At 42.7% G+C, this 19,663-nt stretch overlaps 1 protein-coding gene across 1 annotated transcript in view; it reads left to right on the top strand.

Annotated features, from left to right (window-relative positions):
* The first annotated feature begins 8,892 nt into the window (after positions 1-8,892).
* Positions 8,893-19,663, top strand: part of SUCLG1 (succinate-CoA ligase GDP/ADP-forming subunit alpha) — a 34,852-nt gene continuing 24,081 nt past the window's right edge. The window contains exons 1-2 of the mRNA XM_061432716.1: positions 8,893-9,015; positions 18,027-18,130. Of these exons, the coding sequence (XP_061288700.1) occupies positions 8,919-9,015; positions 18,027-18,130 (201 nt within the window). The 5' untranslated portion in view covers positions 8,893-8,918. The remainder of the gene's footprint in view (positions 9,016-18,026; positions 18,131-19,663) is intronic.

The raw sequence follows: 19,663 nt of genomic DNA on the forward strand, positions 1-19,663 counted from the left end.
ACTCTCTTGATTTTTTGATGATCCAGCGGATGTTGGCAATTTGATCTCTGGTTCCTCTGCCTTTCCTAAAACCAGCTTGAACATCAGGAAGTTCATAGTTCATGTATTTCTGAAGCCAGGCTTGGAGAATTTTGAGCATTACTTTACTAGCGTGTGAGATGAGTGCAGTTGTGTGGTAGTTTGAGCATTCTTTGGCATTGCCTTTCTTTGGGATTGGAATGAAAACTGACCTTTTCCAGTTCTGTGGCCACTGCTGAGTTTTCCCAATTTGCTGGCATATTGAGTGTAGCACTTTCACAGCATCATCTTTCAGGATTTGAAATAGCTCAACTGGAATTCCATCACCTCCACTAGCTTTGTTCGTAGTGATGCTTTCTAAGGCCCACTTGACTTGACATTCCAGGATGTCTGGCTCTAGGTCAGTGATCGCACCATCGTGATTATCTGAGTTGTGAGGATCTTTTTTGTACAGTTCTTCTGTGTATTCTTGCCACCTCTTCTTACAATCTTCTGCTTCTGTTAGGTCCATACCATTTCTGTCCCTTATCGAGCCCACCTTTGTATAAAATGTTCCCTTGATATCTCTAATTTTCTTGAAGAGGTAGTCTTTCTCATTCTGTTGTTTTCCTCTATTTCTTTGCAGTGATCGCTGAAGAAGGCTTTCTTATCTCTCCTTGCTATTCTTTGGAACTCCGCATTCAAATGCTTATATCTTTCCTTTTCTCCTTTGCTTTTCGCTTCTCTTCTTTTCACAGTTATTTGTAAGGTCTCCCCAGACAGCCATTTTGCTTTTTTGTATTTCTTTTCCATGGGGATGGTCTTGATCCCTGTCTCCTGTACAATGTCACGAACCTTCGTCCATAGTTCACCAGGCACTCTGTCTATCAGATCTAGTCCCTTAAATCTATTTCTCACTTCCACTGTATAATCATAAGGGATTTGATTTAGGTTGTACCTGAATGGTCTAGTGGTTTTCCCTACTTTCTTCAATTTCAGTCTGAATTTGGCAATAAGGAGTTCATGGTCTGAGCCACAGTCAGCTCCTGGTCTTGTTTTTGCTGACTGTATAGAGGTTCTCCATCTTTGGCTGCAAATATAATCAATCTGATTTCAGTGTTAACCATCTGGTGATGTCCATGTGTAGAGTCTTCTCTTGTGTTGTTGGAAGAGGGTGTTTGCTATGATGAGTGTGTTCTTTTGGCAAAACTCTATTAGGCTTTGCCTTGCTTCATTCCGTACTCCAAGGCCAAATTTGCCTGTCACCCCAGGTGTTTCTTGACTTCCTACTTTTGCATTCCAGTCCCCTATAATGAAAAGGACATCTTTTTTGGGTGTTAGTTCTAAAAGGTCTTGTAGGTCTTCATAGAACCATTCGACTTTAGCTTCTTCAGCATTACTGGTTGGGGGCATAGGCTTGGATTACTGTGATATTAAATAGTTTGCCTTCAAAATGAACAGAGATCATTCTGTTGTTTTTGAGATACACACACACATATATATATAGATATATGAATACATACACACACACACAGAAAAAAAGAGAGAAAGACAGAAAACTTTTAAAGCTGTATTTGATGAAGAAGGAAAATTATCCTAGAAGGATCAGAGAGGAGGTGCAAAAGCAGCTCTCCTGGCTCTAATTCCAGAAATTCTCAACATGAATCACTTATTTGTGAAGATGTTGGCAATCACTGTTGATATACGAATGCGTAACTTGGGAGGGACTGTCTATTAAACTGGGCCAATAGCATTATTCCATTTGTCAAGGTAATGAGAAACTTAGTGAGAGAATGACTGGTCCAACCCTGGACTGGTCCAACTGGACACCATGGGAAAGCACTGATTACCTTGAGAAAGGAAAGGACTTGGGCTTCAGAAGGATGAGGTCACAGAGTAGGCAAAGGAGTGACACCCAAACCTAGCTGTCTTCTTCATGGCTTTGTTAAGGGTTCTCGATTTCCCAACAGGTTTTCTCCTGGAAGGGACACCTGGTTGATACTATGATGGGTCTCCCATATGAGTCTACACTGACGGATATGCTGTCTTCCTACTGGAGACCACTGTTGGCAGAGAATCTTCAGTTATCTCCCCAGCCACTACCACACTTTCAGGAATTTCATGGATCCATTATCATGCCCCTCCCAGGGCTGCTCACACATGTTGATGACCCATATTGCCTTGTTGTTGTTTAGTCGCTAAGTTGTGTCTGACTCTGCAACCCCTTGAACTGCAGTATGCCAGGATTCCCTGTCCTTCACTATCTCCCACAGTTTGTTCAAACTCATGTCCATTGAGTCAGAGATGCCATCCAACCATCTCATCCTCTGTCGTCCCCTTCTCCTCCTGCCCTCAGTCTTTTCCAGCATCATGGTCTTTTCCAGTAAGTCCACTCTTTGCATCAAGTGGCCAAAATATTGGAGCTTCAGCTTCATCATCAGCATACTGCCTGGTTCAGGGCAATTCTTATGGGCACTGGCCAAGATTGGCATTGGGCCTGCACTGCAGCTGGACCTGTTTCTCTCTGCCCGGTCTTGCTCTCTTCCCTTCAGCAAGAGTTGGTCCCTAGACTATTCTTGCATGGGATATTCAAAGTTTCCTTCCTAGGGGACCAAATTTGCAATAGTGTGGGGAGTGAGCTCCGCCCCTGGCAAAGGTCATGAGGAAGGAGGCTTGGCATACGCAAAGGCGGGATCAAGCCTCAGGAGTCTCCCTGGAAATTCTCGAGCAATCTACCCCCAAAACCAGAGTCTGCCTACTTTCTGCTTTGTGCTTTCACCTACACCTCTGACTTTATGGGGGGCTGTCCCCCACTACCTCTCTCTGAAAAAGAGTTAGCTTACAGCTCCAGTTAATAATTCCTGGGTGTGACAGTGTTTCAACCTACAAACTCCCTTGGAAGTCCTCTAGCCTGCCTGAATAGGTTTTTCCGGCCACATGTGATTGCTCAGAGCCTCCAAACTGATAGGCGTGAGATGTTCTAAACTGTCTAAATACAGATTCCTTTGAGCAGTTAAAAGATTGATTAGAAATTGTATTGGTGAAGGGATTTTCACTTGTTGGGCCAATGTTTGCTGCTAAGTTTCCATATCCCTTATCTGCTGTGTCCCTGGCAGTGTATTGATTAATATAATTGGTGTAAGTAATAGCTTTAATATTTGTAACCTGGGACCCCTGAATTAATTCTTTTTCTTGTTATAGCCCACCACACCTTTGCTCTGTAGGAATGCAACTTTATCTAATGCTTTTTGGAGGCTGGCGCCTGACTTTAGAATAATTACCTTTAGAGAAAAAGGCCTCCGGGCTAGAAGATGATGCAAATCACCTAAACTTTTGCATATGATAAGTTTGCAGGAAGAAAGCCTGGCTTACTGCATGACTCTACCCCTTCCCCCATTATCCTCTATGCATAACTTAAGGTATAAAAACTACTTTGGAAAATAAAGTGCGGGGCCTTGTTCACCGAAACTTGGTCACACCATGTCATTCTTTCTCTTATCTTCTGGCTGAATTATTCAGCCTCTTTTCTCCACTGAATTTCCTCACTGAGCTATCCTCATTCTATTACTCTTTATATCCTTAATTAAAGTTTAACTAAGCAGTTGTTTCCTGATCCTCGCCGACGCCGCCCCCGCTTCGAATTCCCTGGATCCACCAGGGCTGGACCCCGGCAATAGGGCTTAAGTATGGCGGAAATAAATTATATTTGGAAGCCATTTCTTCCAAAAGAAAGATCAAAGCTCTTGACATTTCTGTAAGGGTACAGTGCAGATAAAACCTCTCCTTCAGAGGTGCTATAACCCAAAGAAGTGTAACAGGCTTTGAGAAAGGCTCTTTAAGTCAGAAAGTCCTTTGTCCTCATTCTTAGGCAAAGGTAGCTAAGCTAGCAGTACCAGTTCCTGTAATGGGAGAGGGAAAGAGCCTGCCTCTGCTCACATCAGTCAATGATGTTAAGCTGGTTCTTTCTCAAAATTGCACGTGTATTCTGCCTCTGTAGCTGTACTTGAGATAAAAATAATCCCCAGCCCTTCTCCCAATTTTCCAAAAGCTGAAGCTATTCTGAGGTTAACGGTTTCTGATTTGTGTCATACCATCTCCCATAAACAAGGCCAAGAATACAAGCTCCCAATTCTCAACATTGTTTTCTGAAGGGATTAATGATACCTACTGAGGGTTAAGGCTGTCTCACCAGCCCCAAGACCTAGCCTCTCTTGTTTACAACACAGTTCTCTCTAAGTGTACTTTTATTACAAAGGATAAGGCAGCTATTTTTCCCTTTAAAAGGTGATTTTTTTTCCAGAAAGAAGTGGGCAAAACTGGGCTTAGACAGAATGTTCTGAATGTTTGCATCTCCCTCAAATTTGTATGTTGAAACCCCAAACTCCAATGTGATGTTTTAGGAGGTGGGACTTTTGGGAGCTAATTAGGTGATGAGGGTAATACCTTCTTAAATGGAGTTAGTGCCTTCATAGTGGGGACCCCAGAGAGTTCTCTTACCCTCTTTCTGCCATGTGAGGTTATAAGAAATAGGTGGTAGAAAGACAGGTGGAAGGAAGTTTTTTCACTATACAAATTTTTTATACTTTTTGAATTTTGACCCATGGGGATAAATAACCTATTTTTAAAATGAATAATAATGTCCCATTAGATCCAATTTAAAACTTCAATTGTATGCCTAGTTCAAAGCTTCCTCCCCCTTCCAGGTCTGGCATGAACTATGGACCCCCAATCTGCAGCTAGATGGAGTAAGGTCTCTTTTCTTCTCTATTTACTCCTCCCCCCTTCACTCCCTTGCTCTTGGCCTGCAGGGGTGGGGCGCAGTTTGGATAAAATCTCTTTGAATGTGGTGTTTGTGGTTCTCTCCTGATGGTCCACATGCTCTAGGTTTCTGGCTCTTTGTGGATTTTTCAGTAGCTCCTCTCCTCCTTTCCTGACTAGGGAATTCCATCTGGACAGCATCCTGATGGGAGTTTTACGCTCTTTGGCTGGACTCCGATAACTCCCTCTGCCCCCTCTTGCTCCTGGGGGTGAGGAGAGGGGGGGTCTTCCATGGTCTTTTATCCTAAGGTTCTTTGTTCCAGTAGATCCTCTTAGGGGGAAGCTCAGCTTTCTTTCTCAACGTCCATTTCACCGATGGGACTATTAAGCATTTTGCTGCATCAAATACTTACCTGCCTGCCAATGAGGGCTGCTCCAGCTGGCCCCCTGTCTGGAATTATCCAATTAGGAAGCAGACATTAGTTTCTAGGTTAGTCTCAAACAAACTCAAGTTTTCCTGAGCATTTTTTGACCAGATCTACTTTCAGGCACTGTGAAGGGCGCATGAATTTCTGCCTTGGATTTAATGTCATATTTTTGTCGATTTGCTTGTTAGGAGCCCTCTCCCACTAATTTGTCTGGGAGTGGGGAAACAAAACAAAACAAAACAAAACACACATCAAACTGACAACTCATGACTCAGAAGAATTCCCTCACTGAATGAATTCCTGTCTTTTGCTTATTGGAGCTTCTGGATAGTGACAGTGAAAATCCAAAGACAAGTTTGGCCACCTCTTATTGAAGTTGGGAGAGAGGTAGCCTCTAGGCTCCCCTCCTTAGAATGTGGAGGTACTTATGACTTGCTGCCAAATGGAAATGTCCTGTTCCATATCCAGTTACTAATATTAGTAAAAATCTCACAATATCATCCTACCACGTGAAGAAGAAAGTTCCTATTTTTTAATAACTACCATTTATTGAATGTTTACAAGGTATTAAAAACTTTACATACTAATACATTAACTGGTCATAACCCTATTATGAGTTAGGGAGTTTCATCCCCTTCTTAGTGAGAAAACCTTAGACCCAGAGGTCATATAGTCAGTGGCAGAGTTGGAATCCAGATCTGTCTGACTCCAAAATCAATCTGCATACAAAGATAAATGGTATAGATCATGTCTAATGCAGTAGCCTCTCATTAACGAGCTGTGGACTTGAGGTGGTGGTGTAGTTATTAGGAGGGGTTGAAATATCTTTAGGAACATTAACCACTGTGGGTGAACTCAATAAACAATGTAAATGGTATTTCTCTTACATGTTAAGTCAGTAAATACTGAGTTCTCTCTTTGTCTCAGGCATTGTTCTAGGTGCTGGAGAGACATCAGTTTCAAAAAACAAAAACAAAAAAACCCTTTCTTTGTGGAGATGAAAATTCATTAAAATCATACCAAAGTTATATATTTCATCATCATTCATTTTAGTAATTAAATGAAATAAAAATATAAGTATTATCATGTAAAACTTTGCTCTTTAAAATGAGTATTCTGGACCTATCTGGAAACCACTGGTAATATTTAAATGATAGCAAAGACATAAGCCATTAGATGAGGGAGGAATTTTGGATTCTGTCAAATCCAAGCAGGGACTTGCAATATCTGGGTCACAGAGCAAATACTGGGCAATCTCCATGGGTAATCCCACTCCTACTTTATACATATCTCTGTGTAAATTATGATGATTACTTTAAGTAAGTTAGGGTTATAATTTCATTGATGATAAAGATGAGGACTAACGATCAAGGTCAAAGCCAGGGAGGTGGGTTACTTTATTTCTTGCTAACCTTTGGACTCTAAGACTCTAGGAGGTCCCTTCTAAAGCTCTTACAGAGGAGTGAACGCTTTGTTCAAACAAGGCGCGGTCTCATTTGATCTAGAGCTTCCCTAATGGCTCAGATCCCAAGAAAGGCAATGCCAAAGAATGCTCAAACTACTGCACAACTGCACTCATCTCACACGCTAATAAAGTAATGCTCAAAATTCTCCAAGCCAGGCTTCAGCAATACATGAACCGTGAACTTCCAGATGTTCAAGCTGGTTTTAGGAAAGGCAGAGGAACCAGAGATCAAATTGCCAACATCTGCTGGATCATCGAAAAAGCAAGAGAGTTCCAGAAAACATCTATTTCTGCTTTATTGACTATGCCAAAGCCTTTGATTGTGCGGATCACAATAAACTGTGGAAAATTCTGAAAGAGATGGGAATACCAGACCACCTGACCTGCCTCTTGAGAAACTTGTATGCAGGTCAGGAAGCAACAGTTAGAACTGGACATGGAGCAACAGACTGGTTCCAAATAGGAAAAGGAGTACATCAAGGCTGTATATTGTCACCCTGCTTATTTAACTTCTATGCAGAGTACATCATGAGAAACGCTGGGCTGGAGGAAGCACAAGCTGGAATCAAGATTGCCAGGAGAAATATCAATAACCTCAGATATGCAGATGACACTACCCTTATTGCAGAAAGTGAAGAGGAACTAAAGAGCCTCTTGATGAAGGTAAAAGTGGAGAGTGAAAAAGTTGGCTTAAAGCCCAACATTGAGAAAACTAAGATCATGGCATCTGGTCCCATCACTTCATGGCAAATAGATGGGGAAACAGTGGAAACAGTGTCAGATTTTATTTTTTTGGGCTCCAAAATCACTGTGGATGGTGATTGCAGCCATGAAATTAAAAGACGCATACTCCTTGGAAGGAAAGTTATGACCAACCTAGATAGCATATTAAAAAGCATAGATATTACTTTGTCAACAAAGGTCCATCTAGTCAAGGCTATGGTTTTTCCAGTGGTCATGTATGGATGTGAGAGTTGGACTGTGAAGAAAGCTGAGCACCGAAGGATTGATGCTTTTGAGCTGTGGTGCTGGAGAAGACTCTTGAGAATTCCTTGGACTGCAAGGAGATCCAACCAGCCCATCCTAAAGGAGACCAGTCCTGGGTGTTCATTGGAAGGACTGATGCTAAAGCTGAACTCCAGTACTTTGGCCACCTCATGCGAAGAGTTGGCTCATTGGAAAAGATTCTGATGCTGGGAGGGATTGGGGGCAGGAGGAGAAGGGGACGACAGAGGATGAGATGGCTGGATGGCATCACCTACTCGATGGGCATGAGTTTGGGTGAACTCTGGGAGTTTGTGATGGACAGGGAGGCCTGGCGTGCTGCGACTCATGGGTTCGCAAAGAGTTGGACACGACTGAGTGACTGAACTGAACTGAATGGCTCAGATGGTAAAGAATGTGCCGGCAACACCGGAGACCTGGGTTTGATCCCTGGGTCGGGAAGATCCGCTGGAGAAGGAAATGGCTACCCATTCCAGTATTCTTGCCTGGAGAATCCCATGGGTTGGGGAGCCTGGTGGGCTACAGTCCATGGGGTCCTAAAGAGTCGAACACGACTGACTCACTGAGTGACTAACACTCATTTGATTTTTAACTTCAGTCCTCCGGGATCTCCAGGAGAGGCACTCTATAGGCTTCATAATAGCCTGTTTAACCAAAAGCTTCATATTCCAAGAAGTTAGGTGCCAGGAAGGTAGCGTTTGGTCGTTCTCGTCACATCCTCGTCTTCACTGCACGAGTTCAGATTCATCGATGGTCCTTGCAAGGGTATCACCCTCTCCATATGGTAGATGGGGAAATGAAGGAAGTCTGCACCTTGGCCTTGGAAGGGCCTTGAAAGGTTCTGCATTGCTCTTTGCAGCTCGCTTCACTGTTTCCTCACTCCTTTTGACACCGTGCCGGTGGCTTTGACTCCCCCTTTTCTCTTTCGCTTCCCTTTCCGCAGGCCCCAACCCAAACTTCCCACAAACTGCTGCCATTGAACTACATTTCACACAATGCCCCGCGCCGACCGGCATCGGTGGGGTGTCCCCTGAGCTGCCAGTTGTGATTATTGTCGGGCCAAAGCCACGTTTCCGGGGAAAAGCCAAGTTATTGGCCACTTTTCCGTTAAGAAGCCCTTTTCTTCTCTACCTGCGAGGACCAATGTTGGGTGAAGAGGCCTCTGTGGAGGGAAATTCATACCGGCAAACGCTCTGGCCACCCGTTTCCTCCTCGCGCCTCGGCCCCCGCCAGGTTCCCCGGGGGCCTGGGAGTGTCATTGGCGGATGACCGCAGCCCTCGCTGCTGCCCGTGCCGCTGCGACCATGGCCTCTGGCAGCAGCGGCCTCGCCGCCGCCCGCCTCCTGTCCCGCGCCTTCCTCTGTGAGTCCGGCCGGGACTCTGTCCTCCAAGCCTCCGCGAGTTCCCGGCCTCATCTGGCCCGGCGCCCCGGTCCAGGCCGCGGCTGGGCCCTCCGGGGCGGGATCTCGGGGGAGGGCCCAAGCTTGGGACCCCCGGGGACGGAGGAAGCTTTACTCGATATGTGGGGCGGGGACCTGTTGGGCTGCTGGCGAGTGGGGAAGTAGAGCGACTCAGCCAGGATTCGGGTCTGGGAGACCTGCAGACGCGGTGTCTGGATCTTGCACGCCCTTGATCCTCCGGTGATGAGTGGGGGATGGGGGCGGCATCTGGACAGGTTCTCTAGGAAAGTGAGAAGTGATGTGGCCCAGGATGAAGTCTCTGGGAGGGTGAGTGGGTTGAGAAGTACGGGCAGGAAATCGGTAGGAAATTGGAGGGTCAAGCTGAGCCTTGTACAGGACGGTCCTATACTTTTAAATTGTCCTTTCCTTAGATTGTAAGGTGAATCTGCAGGAGGATGCATTTAGAGTCAGCACAGCCCAGAAAACTACAAGCTTAGTGTTGGCTAGGACCTTAACCAACTTACTTGTAGTGTCTCCGAGACCAGGCAGTTTGAATTCTTCAGTTCCTGAAAACTTAACACCCAAGATTACTAGTAACGCTGACTGTTGAAAATTCTTGCTATGTTCAAAGTCTCTGTGTTAGGTAGGTTGTGTAGGAAAAGACTTTGGAATCAGCCACATCAGAGTTTGAAGTCTGCCTGGTTCTGTACAGTGTAGGTAATAACTCTGGGGGGTGTTTTTAAATCTGTTTCTCAATTTCTGTTCACATTCCATGAAATCATTACCATATTTTAATCAATCTGAAACACTGTCCCTTGTAAGATGTACTGCTGTTCTGTCTGCCACTAACAGTGGGAAATGATTGCTAATTAAAATTGTGACACACCATTAGTTGTCAGTCTCATCCTGGTTTAAGAAATGTAGAAAAAGAAAAATTGAAAAAAAAAAAAAGTGCATCCTAAAAATGATGAAGTCCAGGATTCACCATGCAGAATACAGGGAACAATTTATGTAAAGCACCTTGGATGAAATAGATACTCAACCACAGTTAGTTTTTTTCCTACCTCCCCTTTTTTCTGCGTTGCTGCTAGTTCTGCTGCTGGTACTGAATATTGGATGAGATGATTCATTTCTTGAGAAAATTACATTTTAAAAGTGTACAATGACTGTACACTCTGTTGCTACCCTTAGCTACCAGATCACCTGAGGACAGACTTTGGCAAATAGGAAGAAGTTGGGTTTCTTTGGAAGAGTTTTCTGGAGATTTTTATTACATAATTTAAAGGATAATCAAGGATGTTTTAGGCAGAAAGAAAAAAGGAATTAGTTATATCCATGTCTTTCTTGCTTTTCTGAGTTTCTGAAAAATCCTTGCCTCAGATAGGTTTGCTGTCTTAGGAGCAGAGACTATAGAAGAAAATGTCTCAAAGATTAAGGTCTTGAATCCACCCTTAGCAATACTTAATGATACTGTTCTCACAGAGCTTGAGCTTCTTTATTCTTTATTCCTAGTAAATACTTGGAAGTGGAATTGCTGGGTCACATGACAGTTCTGTTTTTAATATTTTAAGGAGCCTCAATTGTGTTTTCCATAGCGTCTGCACCAATAACCTTCCTAGGAAAGGCACACAAGGGTTACCTTTCTCCAGATTCTCATCAATACTTATTGTTTTTTGTCTTTTTGGTGATAGCCACCCTGTAACAGGGTGAGGTGAAATCTCACTATGGTTTTGATTTGTGTGTTTCTCAATTAGTGATGTTGAACACCTCTTCATGTTACCTGTTGGCCATCTGTATGTATTCTTTGGAAAAATGTATTCAAGAGCCAGTATTTTTTAACTTTAGAAGTAAGGCGTTTTGATGCCAAAAAGTGAACCGTACAGCCAAACTGGTCCCATTCCTTTGTTTGGCAAATATGGAAATAAATGCCAAATGTTTCCTCATCAGTATCAGAATGAGTACCAGAGCTCAGGTCTTCTGACTCTGCAGCATCCTTTCTACTACATGCATGCTGGATGATAGACTGAGCCTCCTTTTTGAAGTTCTGATTTTTCTTTTTCTTTGGCAACCTCACTGGTTTGTTGAGAAGGTTACTACTCTACCCAGAGGTGTCATCTGCCTTTTCCATGTATTTGCCAAGTTGTACAGTCCCGTTTCGGGAATAGGGAAGATATTTAGAAGTGTAGTTTGGAAAAGGGGACCCTCAACAGTAGTGTTTCTGATAACTAATACCTGTTGCCATTGCATCTAAGAACCAAATCTTTATTTCAGAAATACAAAATGGCCTTGATCTAAATGTATCAATGTAGCCATGAGAAGGTGACTTGATTATCTGACCTCAAACTTGTTTTTCCATAAAAACTTAGTTGGGGATATTAAAAGTAATTTCTCCAAATATAGGGGAAGAATATAATTTCACCAAAGGCAGGCATTTTGTTGCCATAACCCACATTTTTAAATTTTATATTAATAACATTCTTAAAATTGGGATGTCTTATAACTGATGGTATCTTACAGTAAATTGGCAGCATTTTCTTCACATTAGTTCTTAACAGCACTTCTTAAAATTGGTAGTGTTTTAGATTTGATGAAATATAGTACTTAGAGCCCATTATACTTCATCTGTAAGTGTGTACTAAATGAATATATAATTTCACATCTGAATAGTAGATTGGGGTTTAGAAGTAAGTGGCTGCTGAGCTACTCTGCTATACTTTAAGGCCCTATAGGTAGGGACCCCAATAGTCTGCATATTATAGATGCATAATACATATGATTAGTAACTATACATTTGTTAAAATCAGGAATACATACCTGAATAAATGAGCAAGCTACAAGAGCATAGTTTGAGAGAGCAGTTGGAGTGGGAGTATTTTCATGAATAGTCTCAGGCTACTGGTTAGGAGCACAGTACTGGTCACATAGCACCATCCGTGGTCACAGTCCTGTGTGGCAGCTGCTTTTGGCCACACTTGCATCCACACTGCGGCCATCTTGTGCATGGTGTGGTCATTCTGCAGGGAGAGGACTCGCATGTGGCTGGCTGATGCACATTTTTTTCAGATTACTTTGTCTCTTTCGTTCATAGCCTTTACTACAGTTGGCACTGCTGGGGTTTTGTGTTTCATTGTTTAATGTTTATATCTCAGGAAGCTTCATGTGGGCCTCAGTCTATCTTGTTACCCCAGAATCTCTAGTGTCTGGGAGAGAGCCTGGCACAATGAATATCTCAGTCTAGTCTTTTCATTCTATGTCAGTAATAAATAGCTAGTAGTGAAATAACACTTTCTCTACCCTAGTTATTATGCTGCATGCTCTCTATGTTAGAAAAGTAAAGAAAGTGAAGTCGCTCAGTCGTGTCCAACTCTTTGCGACCCCATGGACAGTAGCCTGCACCAGGCTTCTCTGTCCATGGGATTTTCTAGGCAAGAGTACTGGAGTGGGTTGCCATTTCCTTCTCCAGGGGATCTTCCCGACCCAGGGATCGAACCCAGGTCTCCCACATTGTAGACAGACGCTTTACTGTCTGAGCCACCAGGGAAGTCCTCTCTGTTTTATTATGTCATCTAATTCTCATGTTGCCTGTGAGGTGTGTAATGTTATCCCCCTTTTTACAGTATGGCTGCATCTTTAAAAATATTTCAGATGGTAGAAATTTACTAGTACATGTCTGCCTACTGAGTGTTTTATGTAGACATGGATTAGTATATTTACATATAAGCATATATAGGTTATGCATGAGAATGTAAAACCCTTCTGACTTATTTGATTTTAAAATATGAATTGTATGCTCTCTCTTTTTAGGAAATGATTGGCCTTTGTGCTCATGTAGGATGTGAACCCAGTTTAGGGAGGACCAGGCACTTCACTACCCAGTTTATAGGCATCATCTCCCATCAGCATCACAGCCTCGTGAGCAGCTGTTGTTGCACTTACAGAAGGGAAGACTGAGGCCAGGGGAGATCCAAAGACCTGCCTCAGGTCACCGAGTTGGTGAGCGGCAGGCCATAAATTCAAGCCCAGGCCTGTCTGATTCCTGGCTATGCTTTGAGCTGCTCTAAGAGGCAGTCCCAAGGTTAGATTGGCCCATTTCTGAGAACCTGGAGAGAAGGTGACTCTACCACATTCCCTGGAGATGTCCCAAGACCTTCACCACTGGGAAATTCTGCCTGGTGGCCGACTTCAGGCCCTCCTGCTGCCCTAATATTTAATTAAAAATACTCACTTCCATAATATTAGTTGGGTCATTATCTTCTCATAGGTTGCTTTATGATTTGTCTGTCGCCAGTTGTGTTTCTTGTTTATGGCCTTTGTCCATTTTTCTGTTGGGCTTTCGTCCCCTCCTTCCTGTTGGCCCCTGGGTTGCTCAGGTTGCTATGATCTTCCTCCTTGCCTGTCGCATGTTATGAAACCACTCTCCTGGTGGGTCATTGCGTTTAACTCTGCCCGTGCTATGTTTTGCTTTAGGTTTTTCTTTTCTCCTGTAGTGGAATAGTCAATCCTGTAGTGGAATAGTCAATTTGTATTACATTACTGCTTCCTGGATTTCATTTGTTCAAAACAAAACAAAACAAAACAAACTGGTTAGCATGGAATTTGTACTAGATTGTAGCAGTGTTGAGGACTGCTAGTAGTATTTAGGACTGGATTTTTTATACAAATTATTGGGAAACCAGTGCATGTACAAAAATAGATATAGGATTTTCCCCCCTCTTTTCCTGGTAATGGATTGACATTTTTCTAGTTCACACAAAAAGAGATGGAACTTTTGATATTTAGTTCTGTATGTGTTTCTTCTCATAGATCCCATCTCTTGTCCCGAAATTCAAACATTTCCTGTACATGTGCTTTGTACAGCCCTGTACCATATGCCATGGGAGATGCCAGGTATAAGACATGGTCCTTATACTCATGGAATTTACAGTTAGAAGTTCTGAAGATATTTAGATGATATTAAAAGAAACTTGTGTGTGTGCGCAGTCACTCAGTCCTGTCCAACTCAGGCGTGTCCGACTCTTTGCGATCCAAGGATTGTAGCCTGTCAGGCTCCTCTGTCCATGGAGTTTTCCAGGCAAGAATACTGGAGTGGGTTGCCATTTCCTACTCCAGGGGCTCTTCCTGACTCAGAATTTGAACACGCATCTCCTGTTTCTCCTGCATTGGCAGGCGGATTCTTTACCACTGTGCTACCTGGGAAGCCCCAAAAGAAACGTAGCCAGATATAATTTTGCTCAGAAATAATGCGGTAAAGAAAGTAACAAGATGTGTGCACCCTTTAGCCTGCAGGTGTGGTGTTTATAATTAGACAGCACATGAAAGTATTTCGTTTCCATTCTTCTTAATCTCAGATCCCCTCCAAACACCCCATTGTATTCACAAGTCACAAATGTCATGTGAAAATTCAGATTCCTCACCATAGAACATTTTATTTAAATATGAACTTACATGAATCAATGCATGTGAAATTCTCAGGAGAATGAGCACATTGACTCGTTGAAAGGTGAGAAATACTCGTCAGATGGTTTGACTAAAGTATGCCCTATGTTCTAGATTTATTTTTAGGAAATAGGGTACTATATTATAGAGATCAGGTTTGTATTTAAAACCAAAATATGATTAGGCCTCTTGAAGCAATGGACAAGACCATTGAAGATAGCAGAAATAGAATAAACTTAAAAAAAAAAAAGTCATTATTTAGGACATTTGATTGAGAATTTGGATGGAGAAGAAATCAAGTAGGGAAAGAAAATGACCAGTCTGACAGGTTTAATATTTCTAGCAGCTAGTGGCTTGCACTGTCTGTCAGTCCAAATTAGAGAACTGTGGAATTGTTGGGAGGAAAGGTGAAGAGGTATAGTAGGGGTGAGGAAAAGGAGAAGCTGCTTTCCTTGGGGAGTCTGCAGCCTGTGATTCTGAGCTTGGATTGTCTATGGTGGGGAAGAATTAGGAAAATGACATTGTTGGTGTTCAGTCCCTAAGTCATGTCTGACTCTTTTGCGATCCCATGGACTGTAGCCTGCCAGGATCATCTGTCCATGGGATTTCCCAAGTAAGAATACTGGAGTGGGTTCTCCAAGTTTCCTTCTCCAAGGAAAATGATGTATGCAACTTAAATTTTGCTGAGATTTACTAGGAATATAAGTATATTTTGCATTATGTCCATCTGAATGCAAACAAATGGCAAAAGCAGAAGAATTTCCTTGATTCTCTGATGTCACCAGTGGTAAGATTTATCATTGATTTGATTATGATTCTGCCTTAAATAGAGCCGCCTGTCTTTACCTGTGTCATGGTGACTTGGGGTGGCGGAAGTCTGGGGTCCTCCTTACAACTGTGGCAGTTTTGTAAAAGGCCAGTGAAGGGGGCAGATTCGTCTTCTGTTTTCTCAAATTAAAAGGCGTTTCTAATGATTATGGAACATCATGGCTTGTCGGGCAACACAAGGTTTTCCTTTGAGTTTCATAAATGCTTGATTATTCTCACTTCCTCTCATTTCAGTATGAGTGATACCTTGTCTGGCATTTTACAGGTTTCTTGTTGGGGCAGATTGTGGTCAGAATTTCATTTCCTCATCTTTGACCATGTATTTTGGGGTTGGCTCAAAGGTGACGATAGTCTGTTGGTTCCAGCTTACCTGCAGCCTTGGTATCAGCTCATACAGTGGAAGGGGAGAGTTCATGTACCCACATGTACATGATAGATCGCCCAAGATCCACTTCTCTAGATGCTGTAGAATGATAGGGTCATCACATAGTCTGAGCAATACTAAATGGCTCCGAGGTTATCTGGGAGGTGAGCAGCTGTTCATCACACTTGCAGATGTAGTTTTTATAAGCACCAGAGATCTGGTGATGTAAATTCTTGGGCTCCATAAAGCTGATCTTAGAGATTTTGAGTAGAAGAAAAAGTAGGAGAGGGTAATGATCAGAGTTGTACTGATATAGAAGCTGTGCTTTACAAATGTAGGCTGACCTGTCCTTTCTCAAGGTGACAGGGCCACTCCTGCCACATGGAAGGAGAAGTGAACTGCCTTTGTTAAGGTGGAGTGTAAGAGTACTTGTGGAGGACAAAACTGTACCTTCAGAAAGCAAATGTGGGCTCCAGATATCCTCATCTTATTTGCTCTTGGAATCAGATCTTGTACTTTTCCTCACTGAAAACTGACAGATGGGCTGTGTGTTCAATATTCCAGGAGTGGGAGGGACTGTTGGGCAAGTTCTGTCAGGCATAGCAGAGGGGAGGAAAGCTGTTCTTTGAGTTTTGTGGTTCTGCGTCTCCAGCTGGGACAATGGGGAACCAAGGGCAATCACTGGTGAGGGTGGGCTCTCACCAGTTCCTGTTCCCTGTCCTGGGTTCAGGTGCTTAGCTATGCTCACTGGGCCAGGACTGACCCTCAGCGCTCCCTCGGGCCCCTTGTTCAGCATAGTCTAGTCCAAGAATGCAGCTCATCTGTGTGCACACAGAATACTTCTCTCCGGGTTGGTCAGGGTGAATTCCAGGCCTCTCTCTTCCCTCGAGATACAGGGGACTCCAAAATTTAAAGTTGTTGGAAGCTGAGGTCAGTATGGGCTTCCCAGTTGGCTCAGTGGTAAAGAGTCTGCCTACTGATGCAGAGACACAGGTTTGATCCCTGGGTCAGGAAGATCCTCTGGAGGAGGGCATGGTAACCCACTCCAGTATTCTTGCCTGGGCAATCCCTCGGACAGAGGAGCCTGGTGGGCTACATGTGAGATCAGTGAAGATGAATCAAGGGGTGCTCAAAGGGCCAGAGGCAGATCAGTTGTGGAATCTGAGGTCTGAGGGCTTAGGAGGATATGAGCTGTGATTCAGGACAAAAAGCATTGAGTGGACTCTGGACAAATTTATGATGAGATAGGTGTCCTTTTCTAGACCTGACTTTCATGGGTTACCTCAGTGGTAGGTGTTAGCAATTCAAAAGGGCCAGGGTGGACCACGGAGACAGCATTTTGGGGCTCTGATGGGGATTTAGAAGATAGCCCACAATTTTTAATTCATCTGTGCTCTGCTTCCTGCTGATTTTTGAAATACAGGGAGCTGGCTCTGGGAGCTACTTAGGTTTCTCAGTTTCACTGAGGTGTGATTAACTCAGGTGAAAATAACTCAGGTGTTTTTTACATGTTTCTCCCTCATCTCCTTTTCCTATTTATTTTATTTTCCCAATTTCTTTTAGATGTGAGGTCTTGAGTCTTACATTAGAAGAGACCAAATTTAAGTAATTTTTGGATTGTTTTAGACACGTTTTATTCTATGGAAGTGCAAGTCGCTCAATCTTGTCCTACTCTTTGCGACCCCATGGACTATACAGTCCATGGAATTCTCCAGGCTAGGATACTGGAGTGGATAGCCTTCCCTTCTCCAAGGTTCTTCCCAACCCAGGGATCGAACCCAGGTCTCCTGCATTGCAGGCGGTTTCTTTACCAGCTGAGCCACAAGGGAAGCCCTTATTCTATGACTTAACATTTAATGTTAATATTATTACCAGGAAATGAGTTGCAGAGTAGTTCTTAGTAGTTCTGACAAAGCTGGCCTGTTAGCTCATCTTTTGTTTAGAGATGTTGGGCTTGAAAATGGTGGGTCAAATAGGGAAAGCATATGGCTGTTTAGTAAAGAGTATTAGAGTGATACCTCATTTTTAATTTGAGCTATTTATCTGAGCACCAGATTTCTTTCTGAGGACTAAAAATTATAAACTTAACCTCTCTTCATTCAGAAAAAGCTACAAGATTGGGGTTCTCAGTAGAAAGGGGATTCTGAAGAACAGAGCAGTGTCCCTTTTTTGTTTCTTTAATCAATTTTTATATTTAATATGTCTTATTTAAAAAGTGACATTGAAAGCTGCCACCATCACGTGATAGTTCCTCTTTAGAGGATTTTTTTTGTGTCACTAGGTTAAGTCCATAGTCCAAAAGTTTGGAAAAAATTGCAATGTGTCATATTTTCTTTACTTTTCAGTGCAACAGAATGGAATTCGGCATTGCTCTTATACAACTTCCAGGAAGCATCTCTATGTTGATAGAAATACGAAGATTATTTGCCAGGGTTTCACTGGTAAGCAGGTATGTTTATCAAGATTTTTGTTTTTTTAAATGTATATTAGAGATACAAAAACACTGAAGTATTGTCCGTTTTGGGTTTTTTTTTTAATATCACAAAAGTCATAACACATGTTTGTAGCAGAAAGGGGAACACTACAGCAGTGGGGTTGTATCTCAGGAGGGGGTTAAGTGCTATAGTCAAGTAAAAATTGTATTTGTTACCCTGAAAAATCCCTCCATAGGAGTATAGTATTTTGTTGGAAACCCACGTTTCCTTTCAGCAAGTATAACACAACTGATTTTTCTCCAACATTGGAACAGGTCACTGTTTCTTTAATTAAGCACTCAGTAAGGTAGATAGACGTGAACTTGAGCAAACTCCGGGAGATAGTGGAGGACAGGGAAGCCAGGCATGCTGTAGTCCATGGGGTCACAAAGAGTCAGACGTGACTTAGCGACTGAACAACAACAACAAGGTAGATGGCTTGTGTTTAGGCCTTGCTGCCTCCCTATCCTCTGCATACATCATAGAATTTGCGTAAGTTTAAATATATCTGTGATGTGATTCCACAGTAAAGTGCGACCTAAGAATCTCCGTTCTCTCCTTCCTACCATTTTACTCCGCTGGAAGTATATCCTTCTAGATACTTTTCTTACTCATACACAACACTTACATAATAGGCGTTCTACAGAGTTCGTAGGATGTGCTCTCTTTCTCTGTGTTTATGTGTATGCTGCTGCTGCTAAGTCGCTTCAGTCGTGTCCGACTCTGTGTGACCCCATAGACAGCAGCCCACCAGGTTTCCCTGTCCCTGGGATTCTCCAGGCAAGAACACTGGAGTGGGTTGCCATTTCCTTCTCCAATGCATGAAAGTGAAAAGTGAAAGTGAAGTCGCTCAGTCGTGTCCAACTCTTAGCGACCCCATGGACTGCAGCCCACCAGGCTCCTCCGTCCGTGGGATTTTCTAGGCAAGAGTACTGGAGTGGGGTGCCATTGCCTTCTCCGTTTATGTGTGTGTGTGTGTGTGTGTGTGTGTGTGTGTATTTAAAACATATTATACAGTATATAATATATATCATACATATATGTCTGTTAAATAAATTCCTGAAAGTAAAATTGGGTGTCAAAGGTTCTGTATTTAAAATTGTAGCAGGTGCTACCAAGTTGCCCTTTAAAACATATGTACACATTTATAGTTCTACTATAGTAGATGCTCAGATTTTTTTTAAATATGAAGGAATGCTACCAAATTTATTAGAAGATAATCCCTAACCTTAACCCAAACTGTCCCTTCCTCAGTTATTAAGGGAGACATGGCAGAATAAAAGTGATGAATGATTTTTGTGTAATTTAAAGTTAATGATTTTTCTGTGATTAAAAGAACTATAATATTCATTCTGCAATATTTTGGTGATCTAGCATTGACAAGTTTATTCTGTAAAGACCAGATTGTAAACATTTTAGGCTTAGTAGGCCATGCAGTCTCTGTTACAACTACTCCATAGCATTGGAACAGCAAAACCAGCCACAGGTAATACGTCAGTGAGTGGACA

The sequence above is a fragment of the Bos javanicus genome, chromosome 11 (assembly GCF_032452875.1).
Source record: "Bos javanicus breed banteng chromosome 11, ARS-OSU_banteng_1.0, whole genome shotgun sequence".
NCBI classification, from domain to species: Eukaryota; Metazoa; Chordata; class Mammalia; order Artiodactyla; family Bovidae; genus Bos; species Bos javanicus.